Source organism: Equus przewalskii, chromosome 9 (assembly GCF_037783145.1).
Source record: "Equus przewalskii isolate Varuska chromosome 9, EquPr2, whole genome shotgun sequence".
Classification (NCBI taxonomy): domain Eukaryota; kingdom Metazoa; phylum Chordata; class Mammalia; order Perissodactyla; family Equidae; genus Equus; species Equus przewalskii.
Genome location: NC_091839.1, coordinates 10,587,982 through 10,603,130, shown reverse-complemented (window position 1 = coordinate 10,603,130; position 15,149 = coordinate 10,587,982). Strand labels below are relative to the sequence as shown.

At 48.1% G+C, this 15,149-nt stretch overlaps 1 protein-coding gene across 1 annotated transcript in view; it reads left to right on the top strand.

Annotated features, from left to right (window-relative positions):
* Positions 1-9,263: 9,263 nt before the first annotated feature.
* FCGBP (Fc gamma binding protein) overlaps positions 9,264-15,149 on the top strand; it is a 40,948-nt gene continuing 35,062 nt past the window's right edge. The window contains exons 1-3 of the mRNA XM_070632771.1: positions 9,264-9,492; positions 9,744-9,800; positions 13,979-14,328. Coding sequence (XP_070488872.1) covers positions 9,746-9,800; positions 13,979-14,328 — 405 coding nt within the window. The 5' untranslated portion in view covers positions 9,264-9,492; positions 9,744-9,745. The remainder of the gene's footprint in view (positions 9,493-9,743; positions 9,801-13,978; positions 14,329-15,149) is intronic.

Below are 15,149 nucleotides of genomic sequence, written 5' to 3'. Positions count from 1 at the left end.
AACCCACAGGAATGTCAGGAAAAAGATAGAGGAATGAGAAACAGAGGGAACAAATGGAAAATAAATAATAAAATGTCACACTTAAGCCCAAATCTATCAATAATTACTCTAGATGTAAATAATCTGTCTAAATACACAAGAAAAGACAGAGCTTGGTAGAGTGAATTTAAAAAACATGACTCAACTATACGCTATCTCCAAAAACAGCTCACTTCAAATATAAGGACGTAAGTAGGATAAAAGTAAAAGGACGTGAAAAGATATACCATGCAGATATTTATTTTAAAAAGCCAGGAGTTACTATATTATCTAGTAGATATAAAAGTAGACTTCAGAGCAAAGAAAATTGCTAAGAACAAAGACGGACTTTACATCGTGATAAAAGGATTATTCCACCAAGAAGAAATTGTAATCCTAAATGTATACTCGCCAAACAATAGAGATTCAAAATACATAAGGCAAAAACTGATAGAGCTGAAAGGTGAAACAGACAAATCCACAATTATAGTTAGGGACTTCAAGACCTCACTCTCACCAATTCATAGAATTGCTGGAGAGAAAATAAGCAAAGGTACAGAAGAACTGAATAACACCATCAATCCACAGGATCTAATTGACGTTTATAGAACCATACATCTAAGAACAGCAGTATGCACATTCTTTCAAAGCACTCACGGAACATTTACCAAGATAGACTCTATAAATCAAACCACAACAAAATTAAAATAATTGAAATTATGTAGAGTATGTTCTCTGACCATGATGGAATAAGCTAGAAATCAACAACAGAAAGACAACAGGAAAAATCTCCAATCACATGGATTTTAACCAGTTCACATCTAAGTAATCCATGGGTCAAAGAGGAAGTCTCAAGAAAGTTTTTAAAATACATAGAATTAAGTGAAAATGAAACTATAACATACCAAAATATGTGGGAGACAGCTAAACAGTACTGAAAGGAAAATTTATAGCACTAAATGATTACACGGGAAAAAAGGAAAAGTCTCAAACCAATAATCTAAGCTCCTACTCAAGAAACAAGTAAAAGAAGACCAAAATAAATACAAAGCAATCAGAGGAAAGGGGAAAGAATAAAGAGCAAAGACTAATAAAATTGAAAGAAGGAACATAATAGAGAAAATCAATGAAACGAAAAGCTAGTTATTTGAAAAGATCAATAAAATTAATAAACATCTAGCAAAACTGACAAAGATAAAAAGAGAGAAAACACAAATTACCAATATCAAGAATGAAAGATGGGACATCACTACAGACCCTATATCCATGAAAATGATAATAATAAGGGATAATATGAACAACTCTATGCTCACAAATTTCACAGCTTAGATGAAATAGACCAATTCCTCAAAAACCACAAACTATAAAAACTCAGCCAATATGAAATAGATAATCTGAATAGTCATGAAAGAAATTGAACTTGTAATTAAAAAGCTCTAGAGAAAGAAATCTCCAGACCCAGGCAGTCCCACCAGAGAATTCTACCAAACATTTATAGAAGAATTAGCACCAATTTTATGCAGTCTCTTTCAGAAAATAGAAGAGGGAACACTCTCCAACTCCTTCTTTGAGGCCAGCATTACTTTGACGCTAAAGCCAGACAAAGACATTACGAAAAGAAGAAAGAGGAGGAGAAAGAGCGGGACAAAGAAGAGGAAGAGAGAGAAAGAAAATTAGACAGTATCTCTCATGAACTGTGATTCAAAAATCCTCAAAAATATTAGCAAAACAAATCCAGCAATGTGTAAAAAGAATTATATACCATAACCAAGTAGGCTTTATTCCAGGTCTGCAAGGCTGGTTCCATATTCAAAAATAAATCAGTGTAATCCACCATGTTAACAAGCTAAAGAAGAAAAATTATGTGAGTGTATCAATCGACATAGGAAAATCATTTGGCAATAATCAATACCCAGTTGTGATAAAAACTCTCAGCAAACGAAGAATGGAAGGGAACTGCCCCAACCCGATGAAACAGCATCTTCAAAAAACTACAGCTAGCATCACACCTAATGATGAAAGACTGAATGTTTTCCCCTTGATTAGGAACAAGGCAAGTATGTTCAGTCTCACCATTCTTATTCAACATAGTACTAGAAATTCTAGCCAGCTAAATAAAGCAAAACAAAGATATTTTTAAAATACTGATTGCAAAGGAATAAAATCGTCCCTATTTTCAGATGACATGATTGTCTGCACAGAAAATCCCAAAGAATCTCCAGGATAACTCTTAGAACTAATAAGTGAATTCAGCAAGGTTGCAGGATAGAAGACTAGCACAGAAAAATCAGATGCATTTCTATACACTAACAATGAAAATGTAGAATCCGAAATTTAAGACACAAGGTGATTTACAGTAGCTCCAAAGAATAATAAAATATTTAGATATAAATCTAACTGAACATGTTCAGGATCTGTATGCTGAAAAATTTTTTTTTCTTTACTTAGAAGAACAGAAATGTGTTGTCTGGAGGCCAGACGGGCAAGACCAGGCAGTCAGAAGAGTTGGCACCTTCTCAGGTCTGTGAGCAAGCATATGTTCCACGCCTCTCTCCTAGCTTCTGGCGGTTTACTGGCAATTTTTAGCGTTCCTTGGCTTATAGATGATTCATCGCCCTAATCTCTCCCTTCATCTTCACATGGTGCTCTCTCTGTTTGCATGTTTACCTCTGTGTCCAAATTTCCCCTTTTGATAAGGACGCCAGTCATATTGCATTAGGGGCACACCTTACTCCGGTATGACCTCATCTATCTACTTACATCCACAGCAACCTTTTTTTTCAAAATAAGGTTACATTCTAAGGAATTGGCGGTTAGGATTTCAACATATGAATTTTGGGGGGACACAATTCAACTCATAACAATGATCTCATTTTTTCTTGTTAGAAAAGCTATGCATGTGCACATATGCATATGTGTGTATAACTGGGTGTGTGCGTCTATGAACAGATAAAGGACTGAATGGTACACATCAAATTGCTAACTGGGGTTACCCTCTGGGAAATGGTGGGGAGTGAGGAAGGTGGGTGGGCAATCCTTATACTTTGGATCTCCACAATTTTGCATTGATTGAAAAATGCTCAACAAGCACGTATAACTATTGCAAATCTAAGAAAGCAATTTAAAAGCTTTTAGGGCACCTTATAGGTGTCCATCAAGGTAGATCCTGGGCTGCCTTGGAAGGCAGTGGGAACTACAACAATTAAGTGGTTCAAAATTCTTGGAATACTTTTCCAATATCAACGTGCAAAACCATAATATTTGATATGTCCCCCCTCAAAAGGGCTTGTGAGTCAGTAACAGTGTGGAAATAGCACTGCAATTGGAGCCCAGAGAGTTGGATGGAGTTCCCTTTCCCACACTAGCTGGCTAGGTGGTCTTAGGTTCTTAATCACCCTGGCATTTGTATTATTATCTTTAAATATTTCTGTAAATTTCAGATATGCAGTCCCCTGGTCCGTGTTTACTCAGATCTGGCTCATACATGTATGTTGTGCATCAGAGCAAAATTTGACTGAGCCTAAAAATAGCCAGCCATCACTTTGCCTAGGGAATGGTCAACGGAGAGACCATTGATCAGAGCTATGTACTCAAAGTATAGTATATTGAAGTCACACTGGGCAGCCAATTCTTCCACTCTGCCTCTGCAAAGCGTCTATGCCCCGACTCCACTATCGCTGTGAGAAGGACAACTTCCACCACAGTCCCATACAACAGTCAGAGCTGAAACCCGCAAACCTCTGTCCCTCCTTCAGAGCTTCTCTTCATTCCTCCATTCAATCAGGAAATAATTATTAAGTACCTGCTATGAGCCAGGACTATACCAGGCCCTGAGGATTCATTGATCAGCAAAATAAAAAAGGTCCCTATGCGGTTCAAGGAGGTAAAAAAAAAAAAAAAAAAAGTAATGGTAAGACAATGTGAGATGTGTTTTGGTAAAGGAATTACAGGGTGCAGGGGGGGAGCCCAGCTCTCTGAGTTCCGGGCCCTTAACTCAGACTTGAAGGTTTTCTAAAGGCTTCTCTTCACAGAATTGAATTGACTCAGCTTTGAAATAATGAGTTTGATAACTTTGCCCACCGCTCACTGGCTTTGCAAGAAATCTGTCTTTCAGTTGCATCAATGGCTGCTGGGGAGGGGCACGTCTCGGGCAGGGAGTCACCAACCCTCTGTGGTTCAGCTACTCAAAGAAGAGAAACAATGGCGTCTCTGACTGGGAGGCCTTCTTTCCACTTCCTGGATGGTGCCATGTTTTTCTTCTAGAAAGAAGAGTCTACTCTGTGGAGTCCAGGTCCGAAAGGGTTTCAGTATCTGATCACAAGTCCAGAGAATAATGAGGAATACTTATTTATTCCTCATCAGAGTCACCGTCTATCATAGCCCACTTCTCACTTTCGCTAACCATTACATCAGACACAAAATGTCGCTTTGAAAGTCTTCAAAGTGCACGTTTATTAGTTTCTTGAGGCACAGCACATGCCAAGGTGACAGGGCTTATGTCCCTGTTCTGTTTTCTCTGAGCCTCCTCAGAATTCTTGTTTCCTTTCTCCATAATGTTTCTGAAAAATGTTTAAATACTGATGAAATAAATCCAAGAAGATCTAAATAAGTTTTTAAAAAAAATACAATGTTCGTGGATTAAAAGACTCAACACAGGGGGGCCGGCCCGGTGGCGCAGCGGTTAAGTGCGCACGTTCCGCTTCTTGGCGGCCCGGGGTTCGCTGGTTCGGATCCCGGGTGCGGACATGGCACTGCTTGGCAGCCATGCTGTGGTAGGCGTCCCATGTATAAACTAGAGGAAGATGGGCACGGATGTTAGCTCAGAGCCAGGCTTCCTCAGCAAAAAGAGGAGGACTGGCAGTAGTTAGCTGAGGGCTAATCTTCCTCCAAAAAAAAACAAAAACAAAACAAAACAAAACAAAAAGACTCAACACAGGAAAAAAAAAAAAGAAGCCAGTTATAAAAACAAAACAGAAAAACAGATTGATCATATGGACTACCTTAGAATTAAAAAGCTTTTTCATCAAGAAAGTGAAAAGATGGGGCCGGCCTGGTGGTGCAGCGGTTAAGTTCGTACGTTCCGCTTTGGCAGCCTGGGGTTTGCCGGTTCAGATCCCGGGTGTGGACCTACGCACCACTCATCAAGCCATGCTGTGGCAGGTGTCCCACACAGAAAATAGAGGAAGATGGGCACAGATGTTAGCTCAGGGCTAATCTTCCTCAAAAAAAAAGAAAGAAAGTGAAAAGATAGGTCAGTGTGGGAAAAAAATTTGCAAAACATCTAATCAACAAATGAGTTGTATCCAGAATATATAAAGAATTCATACAGACTAATAAGAAAAAGACAACCCAATAGAAAAATGGGCAAGAGACTTGAATAAATACATTACTAAACTCTCAAATCCCAAAGAAGAGATCCAAATGGCCAATAAATATATTAAAAAGTGCTCAACTTTACTGATAATCAAGGAAATGCAAATTAGAACCACAGCTCAATACCACTCCACCTCTAGAATGGCTAAAATTACAAAGTCTTGACAAGACCAAGTATTGGTGAAACTGTGAAACATCTAGAATTCACACAGAAACACTGATCGGGGGGCTGAAATTGAAGCGTGTTTGACAGCATCTACTAAAGCTGAGCCCAGTGACCCAGCAATTCTGCCACTGGGAATTCCAAAGCATGTCCCGACAGAAATTGTGCACCTGTGCACCAAAAGATAGTACCCATTAGCCCAAAGAGGAAACAATCCGCACGTTCATCGACGTGTAGAGTGGGTAAGTAGGTAGTGATTTTTGTATAAGTGAGTACCATATGGCAATGAAAATGAACTCAGTTATGTGCACATGGGTAACATCAGGTGAAACAAGCCAGTCACAAAACAATACAGACATTTATGTAAAATTCAAAAAACAAGCTAGATAATCTGTGGTGTTGGAAGCCAAAAGAGTGGCTCCCTATGGGACGTAAGGCGTGGATAGTGATCAGGAAGGAGCATAAAGAGGGCTTCTGGGATGCTGGAAATGTTCTCTTTCTTGAACCAGGTGAAGGTTATAAGGATGTGTCCCTTTTGAGATAATTCAATGAGCTATTATCCATTTATGATTTGTGTACTTATTAATATGTGTGTTTTATTTCAATAAGATTTTTAAAAATATTTCTGTGAGTCACCTGAGAATGGGTGCCTAGAAGGGGGCAGTAGGAATGGCAAATAGGTATAAATGAGAATAAATAGGTAGATAGGTGGATGGCAGATAGATAGGCATCTAGATAGGTGGGCGAAATGCGGCCCATGTTAGCAACAGCTCTAGATTTTGTCCTGTCTAATATGGACACAAGTTATAGGTCATTATTAACTTTAAATTGATTACAATTAAATTAAATTAAAAGTTCAGTTCCTCCCTTCCATTAGTCACATTTCAAGAGCTTGATAGCCACCTGTAGCTATCGCCCACCACATTGGACAGCGCAAAATATAAGAAATGTTCATCATCACGGAAAGTTCTACTAGACAGCATCGGTGGCCCTGGACAAGATCTCCTGGAGAAAAGAAGGAGCGAGAGAAAGAAGCAGAGGAAGAGAATCTGAGAACCATCAATGCTAAAGGGGTTCTTGTAGGAAACAGACCAAAGTAACACAAGAGCCAGAAGAAAGGGACGTCACGGCAGGCCAGGCGTTAGAAATGTCCAAGGTGAAAGTGTTCACGACAAATGTTACAGAGAAAGAGCTAGAACCAAGTGACCAATGAGAGGTCACTGGAGAATTTAGCAAAACAGTTTCAATGCACATGGAAGTCAGATTGGAGTGGGTGGAAGAGGGATTGGTGGGGAAGACAGAGGCCAAACGTACATGTAGCAAGACTCAGTGCCAAGCGGCTAAAACAAAAAAGGGGATTTCTGTTAAGCAAGAGAGCAAATAGCCAGTTCCAAAGAAGAGGAATAAAAGAGATTAGTATCTGCTTGGGTTTTCAGTAAATGACTCATGAAGAAAGTGCTGTCTGGGTGCCAGATGTGGAGTTAGCGGGTGGAACGTGGAGAAGGGTGCTCCCAGGGAGGGAACCGTGCGGACAATGGAAGGCGGAAGGCGCAGACATGGAGGATTAGGGCTGGAGGTAATCCTGCCAGGAGTAGGGACTTGCATCCCCAAGGACAGAGAAGCTGAATGTCCTTGAGCCGGGGAGGAACAAGACCAAAATGGAACCTCAGGGAGGTTAGTGGCAGCCTATGCAAGATGGAGGAGTTCACTAAACGGGTGTAGAGACCGCCCCGGCCAGAGCATGAAGGAATGAAGTTAGGAATGGCCAGCAAGAGTGAATTTAGCTGCAGAGAGTAAATTCTCTCCAGCTGTGCCCTGGGTCTGTAAAGCCCAGCCAGAACAGAGGGTCCCAGAGGTCTCACGTGGTACGACCAGGGCAGATCTGCTCCCTGCAGAGCCTGCTGGCAGGGAGAGGCCAGAAGGCTCAGACACACAAACATCCTTATGAGGCGAGGCTGCCAGTGGTGGGGTGGGTGTGGTCTCACTGACCGGAAAGAAGTGTCCCCACAGGTTATCTCGGGATAGCCAGTGGGATTTCTGAGAATAGGTATGACCCGGAGTAAGGCACAGGGTGCGTCATACCACATGTACACACACACCCACAACACACACCCACAGCCTGGGCCTTGAAAGGAATGGAAAGAAGGTCTCAGGGGTGTCAAAACCAGAGTATTAAATTGTGAGATTTCCCACCCCATTTCTGCGGAGTCTGGCTGCAGAAAGCAACGACAGATTTTTGAGGGCGGAAGGCTTCTCTCTGGAGTCAACTAGGGGAGACCCCAAGGCTTAAAGGAGGTTGGGGAGCAGTATCACCCCTAAGGGTTATCCTAATTCTCTGCCCCCTCACCCCTCGTTTCTCTGAGTGTCTCAGACTACAACAGGGGTATCCGACACAGAAGCTTTTGGCATCTTGGTTTGCAATAGCTGTTTCCTCCTCAAGAATCCCAACAGCCCCTCCTCCCAGTCCTTTCCTTCAGGGACCCGGATGCCCCCTCCCCACCCCCAGGCTCCTCAGGGACCCATACACCGCTCGCCTCAAAGCTCCCACTCTCTGTGGGTCCCCCTACCCCTGCCTGTTTGTTGATAACTCTGGCTTTTATCCAGGCTCGTGTTTACTCACTTCATTTTCCTGGTTGACTTCATGTTCCAGTCAACTCTGAGCCTTTATCTCTCCCTCTGAGAACCTGCCCTGGGCGGCGGGTGTCAGAGCCCCCACCCACCCTGGCTGCCCAAAGCTCCAGGCCTTGGTGATAAGAGAGGAGGAGTCGTGGGAGCAGCAGCTGCTGGGGTGTTGTCCGAGATGACACCCAGGCTTTGCAGCTGCTGTTTCCAGAGAAGACTCCCCAGCAAATAATGAGCCCCAAGATTGGAAGGAGGGGAGCAGGGAGTGGGTGGGGCCAGCGCCTCGGGAGGAACAAACTCCATCTCAGAGAGCTCACGCCACCTCTCCGCTGTCTCTTCCTCTGCTCCCCGTGTGTGACCGGGACCTCCCTCTCCCATCCCACGCAGGTTATGGGGGGATGGTGGGCACAGAGTCACCCAAAACCTGTTCAGCCAGTCCCTTCTCAGGCCAAAAAACACCTCTCAGAAAACAAACAAATCTCCAGGAACTGGAAACTGGTGTCTGATTGGAACCAGGAAGCAGGGGCCCACATCCTTCCTGACACACAGCTCCGGTCCCCCGTTCCCTCCCTCTCCCGACCTGGGACCACACCAGAAGAGCCTGCCTCCACTACTGTCCTGGAGGGTGCACAGAGCACCCTCTGGAAGATAACTAGGCCCAGTGAGGCTGGTTTTGATGTTCCCATTTTGCAGAGGAAGTACCATGAGGACCTGTTGAACTGGGGGTGGAGGTCTTGTGTCCCACTCTGCAGGCCTGGGTCAGGCGCTCAGATTCCTGCCCACCACAGACACCTGCCCTGCCCCCCAGTGGTGGCTGGCAATAGGATACGGGTGGCTGGGGACCAGGGATCAGTTTGTGGGGACTGAGGAGCAGCCAGGACCCGGATGTGGATCCCTTGCTATTATTCCTGGCAGGAGCCAAAGAAAGGAATCTGGCCATCAAACCAGTAAACAAGACCGAATGCCACCTTCCGCCCCCGTTCCCTGCCCCTCGGGGACCCAGGCCCTCAGCACCCTGCTCCCCAGCTGTTTCCCTCAGGGCCACCACCCTTCTAAGACCGAAGTCTCCAGCAGGCAACCACGGCACAGCCGCCAGCTGTTCTCATGTCCCTCCCGGGACCCAGGCATCCAGGCTCGCCCTCTGCCCTTCCCAGAGCCTCAGGATCCCCATTCCACCTGGCCTGGAATTAGCAGCCTCCTCCAGGAAGTTGGCATCATCTGCCTGGCAGGTGGCCTAGGGTGTGGCCTGAGAAGCCAAAAAACCCCACTATATAGCCCAGCCCAGGAGCTAGACCCGCAGCTCCGGGGACCTGCAGGTGAGAGAGGCTGGGGTCCCCTTTGGAAGTGGGACATCAGGTCCGCTACCCTCCCCACCCCACCCCCAGGCCCACTGGACATCCAGCTTCCGTATACAGACACACACTGGCCCTTGGATCCAGCCCACCTCAGCCTTCCTGATGCCTAGGTGGCCCTTGTCCTCAGACTGGACCCTTCCGTCCTCTCCGGGACGGTCTCCAGCAGGAGGGGCAAGCAAGCCTCCTATGACCCCTCTCTTTCTCCTCTGCAGACATGGGTTCCCTGTGGAGCTGGTGGACTCTCTGGGCCGGAGCAACCCTCCTGTGGGGTAAGTCAGACCGAGATCCCATCTATGTCCTTGTTCCAGTCTGGGGAACTCCACCTGCCTGGGCCAGCACCCTCCCTTTGGTGCCCCCTCCAGAGACCCATCTCCCAGTGTCAGCAGTCTAGCTGAGATGGGCAAGGGGCCCCTTAGGTTCTGCAGAGAAATGGAATTCCCCCGTTCTCCTTCTGTGCTGGAGGGAAACAGGTGAAAACCTTAGTCGCCAAATTCAAGTGTGCAAGAATTCCCACTTTCTTGATTTTCTGCAGCTTAGCTAAAGTTTTGACTCTGAGACTCATTCTGCTGAGGTGATGGAAAAAATGTCACTAAAGTCATTCTTGGAGGGCTTGGTACCCAATTCTCCAGGACTAGGGTCTTAGGTAAGACTAAAGTACTGGTGGAAGGATGGAATATCAATCACCAGTCACCCTCTATTTAGGCGACTTTTGAAACATTCATTGTCCTGATCCCTTGGCCCCGTGGGACACTGGGATAATCTTCAAGGCTCCCCTTATTCAGCAGACAAGCTTTTAGTGACCCCCACTCTCTCTCCAAGACCCCTTAAATCGATCTCCCTCTCACTCTCTGTCTCATAAGCCCTAGGAATCTCTTTCTAGTTGGGGGTCTTGAAAAGCCCCCAGTCTTCTCTATTTCTAGAGGACATTTTGTCCACACTCCCATCATCCCTTCCTTTCCTTTACCTACTCTTCACACACCCCGCCCCCCCAAGTCCTACTAACAGAAATCAGGAACTAACAGCTGAATCCAGCCAGTGTGGGCCCCACGGTGCTTCAAACAATTTAGGTTTCGAGATTTCACAGGGAAATTCAGAGAGCCAGTTTCTCTTGAAACATGGTAAGATCTGGCATTAAAAAAAAAAACAGAGCCCACAAACCATCATAATAACAACAGGCTAAAGCTGGTAGCAAGACCCCACTTCCGATGGCGTGTGAATGCGCCAGCTTACACAGTCACCACTCGGATAATTTCGCACATTTATATTACTCGCCTGGCCCCTGTCAGCATTTGAGTTTGAGACCCTCATCCAAAGCGTTCAGCCTTTCGGAAAACAAAAGCCAGACAGGTTTGTAGGTGAAAGCTGCACGGACAAGGAGAAAGGAGAGAGAAGAGAGAGGAAAAAGCCCAAGTTGACATTTCACCTTGTTACCCAGGTACAGGGCAAGGGGTTGGTTCTCTGATGGCAAGGATTGGATAAGTGGACCCACAACTGCGTTTTCTCGTCCCAGGGGTGACGCAGGAGGCCTCAGTGGGCTCCAAGAACACCGAGGGGGAGGAATTCCTCACGGCCTTCCTGCAAAACTACCAGCCGGGGTACAGCGAGGCCTCCCTCCACCTCCTCCTCTCCAGTCTGTCGAACAGCCCCGCCTCAGTCTCCATCCTCAGCCAGGTAGACAGCACCTCACAGGATGTCACAGTGAGGCCTGGGCAGTCAGTCATGGTCAACATTAGTGCCAAGGCTGAGATGGTTGGCAGCAATACCTTCCAGCGTGCGGTGGTGGTCCACTCTGACCGCAGCATCTCTGTGCAGGCCTTAAACGCTAAACCCAACACCGCGGAGGTGACGAGGGTGCAGCCTGCCCGCGCTCTGGGCACCGAGTACTTTGTGCTCACACCGCCTGGCACCTCAGCCCAGAATGTCAAAGAATTTGCTGTGGTGGCTGGGGCAGCGGGTGCCTCGGTCAGCGTGCAGCTGAAGGGGTCAGTGACATTTCAGGGCAAGTTTTACCCAGCGGGCAGTGTCCTGAGTGTGGCTCTGAAGGCTTACCAGGTGGCCCAGGTACAGAGCACCGCTAATCTCTCAGGGTCAAAGGTCACAGCCAGCAGCCTTCTGTGGCCACAGCTGTGTCCAGAAACACACGAACTGCAACCACGTGGTGGAGCAGCTGCTCCCCACATCTGCCTGGGGCACCCACTATGTGGTGCCCACTCTGGCCTCCCAGGCCCGCTTCGATCTGGCCTATGTCGTGGCCAGCCAGACCACGAAGCTGACCTACAACCACGGGGGCACCACCGGCTCCCGTGGGCTCCAGGCGGGTGACTTCGCAGAGTTTGAGATCCAGCCATCCCACCCACTCTACGTGTCAGCAGATGTGGGCATCCAGGTCCTGCTGTTCGGCACAGGTGCCATAAAGAACGGAGTGACCTACGACCCCTACCTGGTCCTGATCCCAGACGTGGCGGCCTACTGCCCCGCCTATGTGGTCAAGAGCATGCCAGGCTCTGAGGGTGTGGCCCTGGTGGTGGCACAGACGAAGGCTGCTGGCGAGCTGAGCGTGGATGGGAGCAGGCGGGGGTCCGAGCTTGTCTGGGCGGCTGTCCCGGGCACTGAGTTCTCGTATGCCGAAGTGGACCTCGGCACTGCTGACGTGATCCACAGGGCCGAGGCCACGACCGACTTCGGGCTGCTCTCCTTCGGGCTGGCCCTGGCTCTGGGCTATGGAACAACAGCTTCCTGCAGCCCGAGTGAGTGATGGGGAATGACCCCCGGCCCTGTCCGCCTAGTGACCCCTTTACCAGCTCTCTCGCTTTTTCCCCTTCCCCACCCAGCTTCTCCTCTGTGGCTTCCTGCCTCCACTGGGCCATCCCTCGCTCACCTCCATCCTCCCTGCTATCCTTCTTTTCCTCGGGGCTTCCCAGCCCCTCCCTACTCACGCCCCCAGGACCCATACTCTAAATACTTAGCAACTGGTGTGATCCAGGGTCCCAACCAGTCCGAAGAGAGGCCAGCCAAAGCACTGTGGCGGGCTCCGAGAAGCCCCCACAGTGTGTGGCAACAGCCTTTCGTCTGTTGCTTTGCGGGGTGGGTGGGGAAGGGATCGTAGGGGAGATCAAGGTGCCGAGAGCAGGGATCTTTGGGGGGGTGGGGATCAGGTCAGCTTCTTACCAACTAGTTTGGAAATATTTTGATATTTTGGCAACTGGTAGACAACTATACCAGTTGCTTACTGCCGCTGTCCCGACACCTCATGTAGAAAAGTTTACGCCCAAACTCAGGAGGTGTCACAGTCTAATAATAACGATGGCTGCCATGTTGCAATAGACCAGGGAGCAGTCTAGGTGCCTCGTGTGTGTTAACAGAGTTCATCTCTAGGACCTGGCCCTATGTGTCACCCTGGGGCTCAGCACGTTGAGGAGCTGCCCGCAAGCAGGGCCACGTGGTATTTGCGGGAACAGATACTAAAGCCAGACTTCCCAGGGTCCCATCCCACCTCTGCTTGTGTGACCTTGGGCGTGTGACTTCACGTCTGTGGGCCTCAGTTTCCACATCTGTGAAGTGGGGAGGATAACAGCAGCCCTCCACAGGGCTGCAGGGAGGGTGTAATGAGGTGACATCTGGCAAGTGGGTAGGACTATATAAAGGTGAGCTGTTACACGAGCAGAGAGAAGGCACGAGCTTTCGAAGTCTGCGAGGCGGGGGGAAAGAGCTGTTTCTTCCTGTGTGGACCCCCACCCTCCAGCTAGGGCCGTAGACACTAGGGTTTCTCACACTCCCACCCTCAGGGGCGTGGAAGCCACCCAAATTCCAAGGGCCACTTTGGGCTTGAAGAGCAGAATGGCAAAGGTGTAGGTGATCATTGTAACAGGTAACACTCAGTTAACACCTGGGGGCTATTCCAAACCCCACTGATGTTTTAGCTCATTTAAACCTGGCCAACACCCCCTCCCCAAGTGTCCCCGTGAAGAGGGTATTATTACCATCCTCCTGTTACAAATGAGGAAACTGAGGCACAGAGAGTTTCAAATTACTGGTCCAGCATCACACAGCTAACTGGTTGAGCCAGGAGTCCAACCTAGGCAGCCTTTCCAGCTGTTGAACAGTCTCTGTCTTCCATTTTCTGTGCTTAAAAAAGATCCCTTAGCCTTTTGACCTGAGTGGGTGGTAGGGGAGAGGGGAAACAGAGAGAAAAACCAGAAATGAGCATTTCCATGCTTGTTCCTGCCTGTCCTTCTTCACTCCCTTCCAGTTCTTCTGAGGAGTCAAAAGACCTGGGGTCGGGCCAGGTCTGGGCGGCTTTCTCTCTGTGAGGTTCCAAACCTCAGTTTCCCCACTTCTAAAATGGGCGGTTGTGGGTGAACTGCCCAGACTCCCCACGAGGGGGAGCTCCAGGACTCCCACCGAGCGGGACACTCCTGACTCTGTTGCCACCCGTTTCCCTCCACAGCCGGACTGTCGGTGGAGCAGCCGTCCTGCCAAGACGTGCAGTGTCCTCCCGGGCAGCAGTGCCAGGTGTCCGGCGGGCAGGCCAAGTGCGTGGCGGTCCCCGTGTCCACCTGCCGCGCCCAGGGTGACCCCCACTACACCACGTTCGACGGCCGTCGCTATGACATGATGGGCACGTGCACGTACACGATGGCGGAGCTGTGCAGCAGCGACCAGACCCTGCCTGCCTTCAGCGTGGAAGCCAAGAACGAGCACCGGGGCAGCCGCCGCGTGTCTTACGTGGGCTTCGTCACCGTGCGCGCCTACAGCCACTCGGTGTCGATAGCCCGCGGGGAGGTTGGCTTCGTCCGGGTAGGTATCCCAAGCCTGAAGGTCAGGCCCCAAACGTGACCCCTTTGCCATGACGTGGAGGATGCAGAGAAGTGGGCCAAGGCAGTGGGGCCTGGGGAGGGGGCTGTGAAAATCCGCGGCAGAACCTTAAAGCCCTTTGGTCCAACAATTCCGCTTCTAAGCATTTGAAGGATGCTCAGAGGTATGGTTGGGGGAAAAAAGTTTATGGCAGTGTGGTTTATCACAGCAAAAGAAAGGAAGCAAAATGCCCAGCAATGGGGAATTTCTTAAAGGACCAAACACTAAATTTAGTGAGCCCCAGATTGTGCTGAATTCATTTCTTCACACTTTCCATGTAGTGATGCATTTAATGCTCCCAGCAATCGGTGGGGTAAGTGTTACTATTATTAACACTCTACGATGAGGAAACAGAGGTCCAGAGAGATGAGTGACTTCCCAACGGCTTAGAGCTAGTAAGATGGCTGGCTCCTGAGTCCCGCTTCTTAACCTCTAGGCCGTTCTGCCTCTGGTAAATGGATTACCACTCAACTGATACAAATAACAGCCTGGAGCAATGATTTCCCTTTTCCCAGCATGTTATTATGAAAACATGAAAAGACCCAGAAAGGCTGAAATCCTTGTACAACAAACGCTCAAATGCCGGTCACCCAGATTCTGAACATTTCGCTCTTCTTGACTAATCGCACGCCTATCGTCTGTGCATCCCTCTGTCCGATCAGCAATCCCTCTTATTTTATTTTATTTTTTTTTTTTGTGCTTCAAGTAAGTTCCAGACATCGGCACACTTCACCCCTAAAGACTTCAACATCCCTATCATTAAC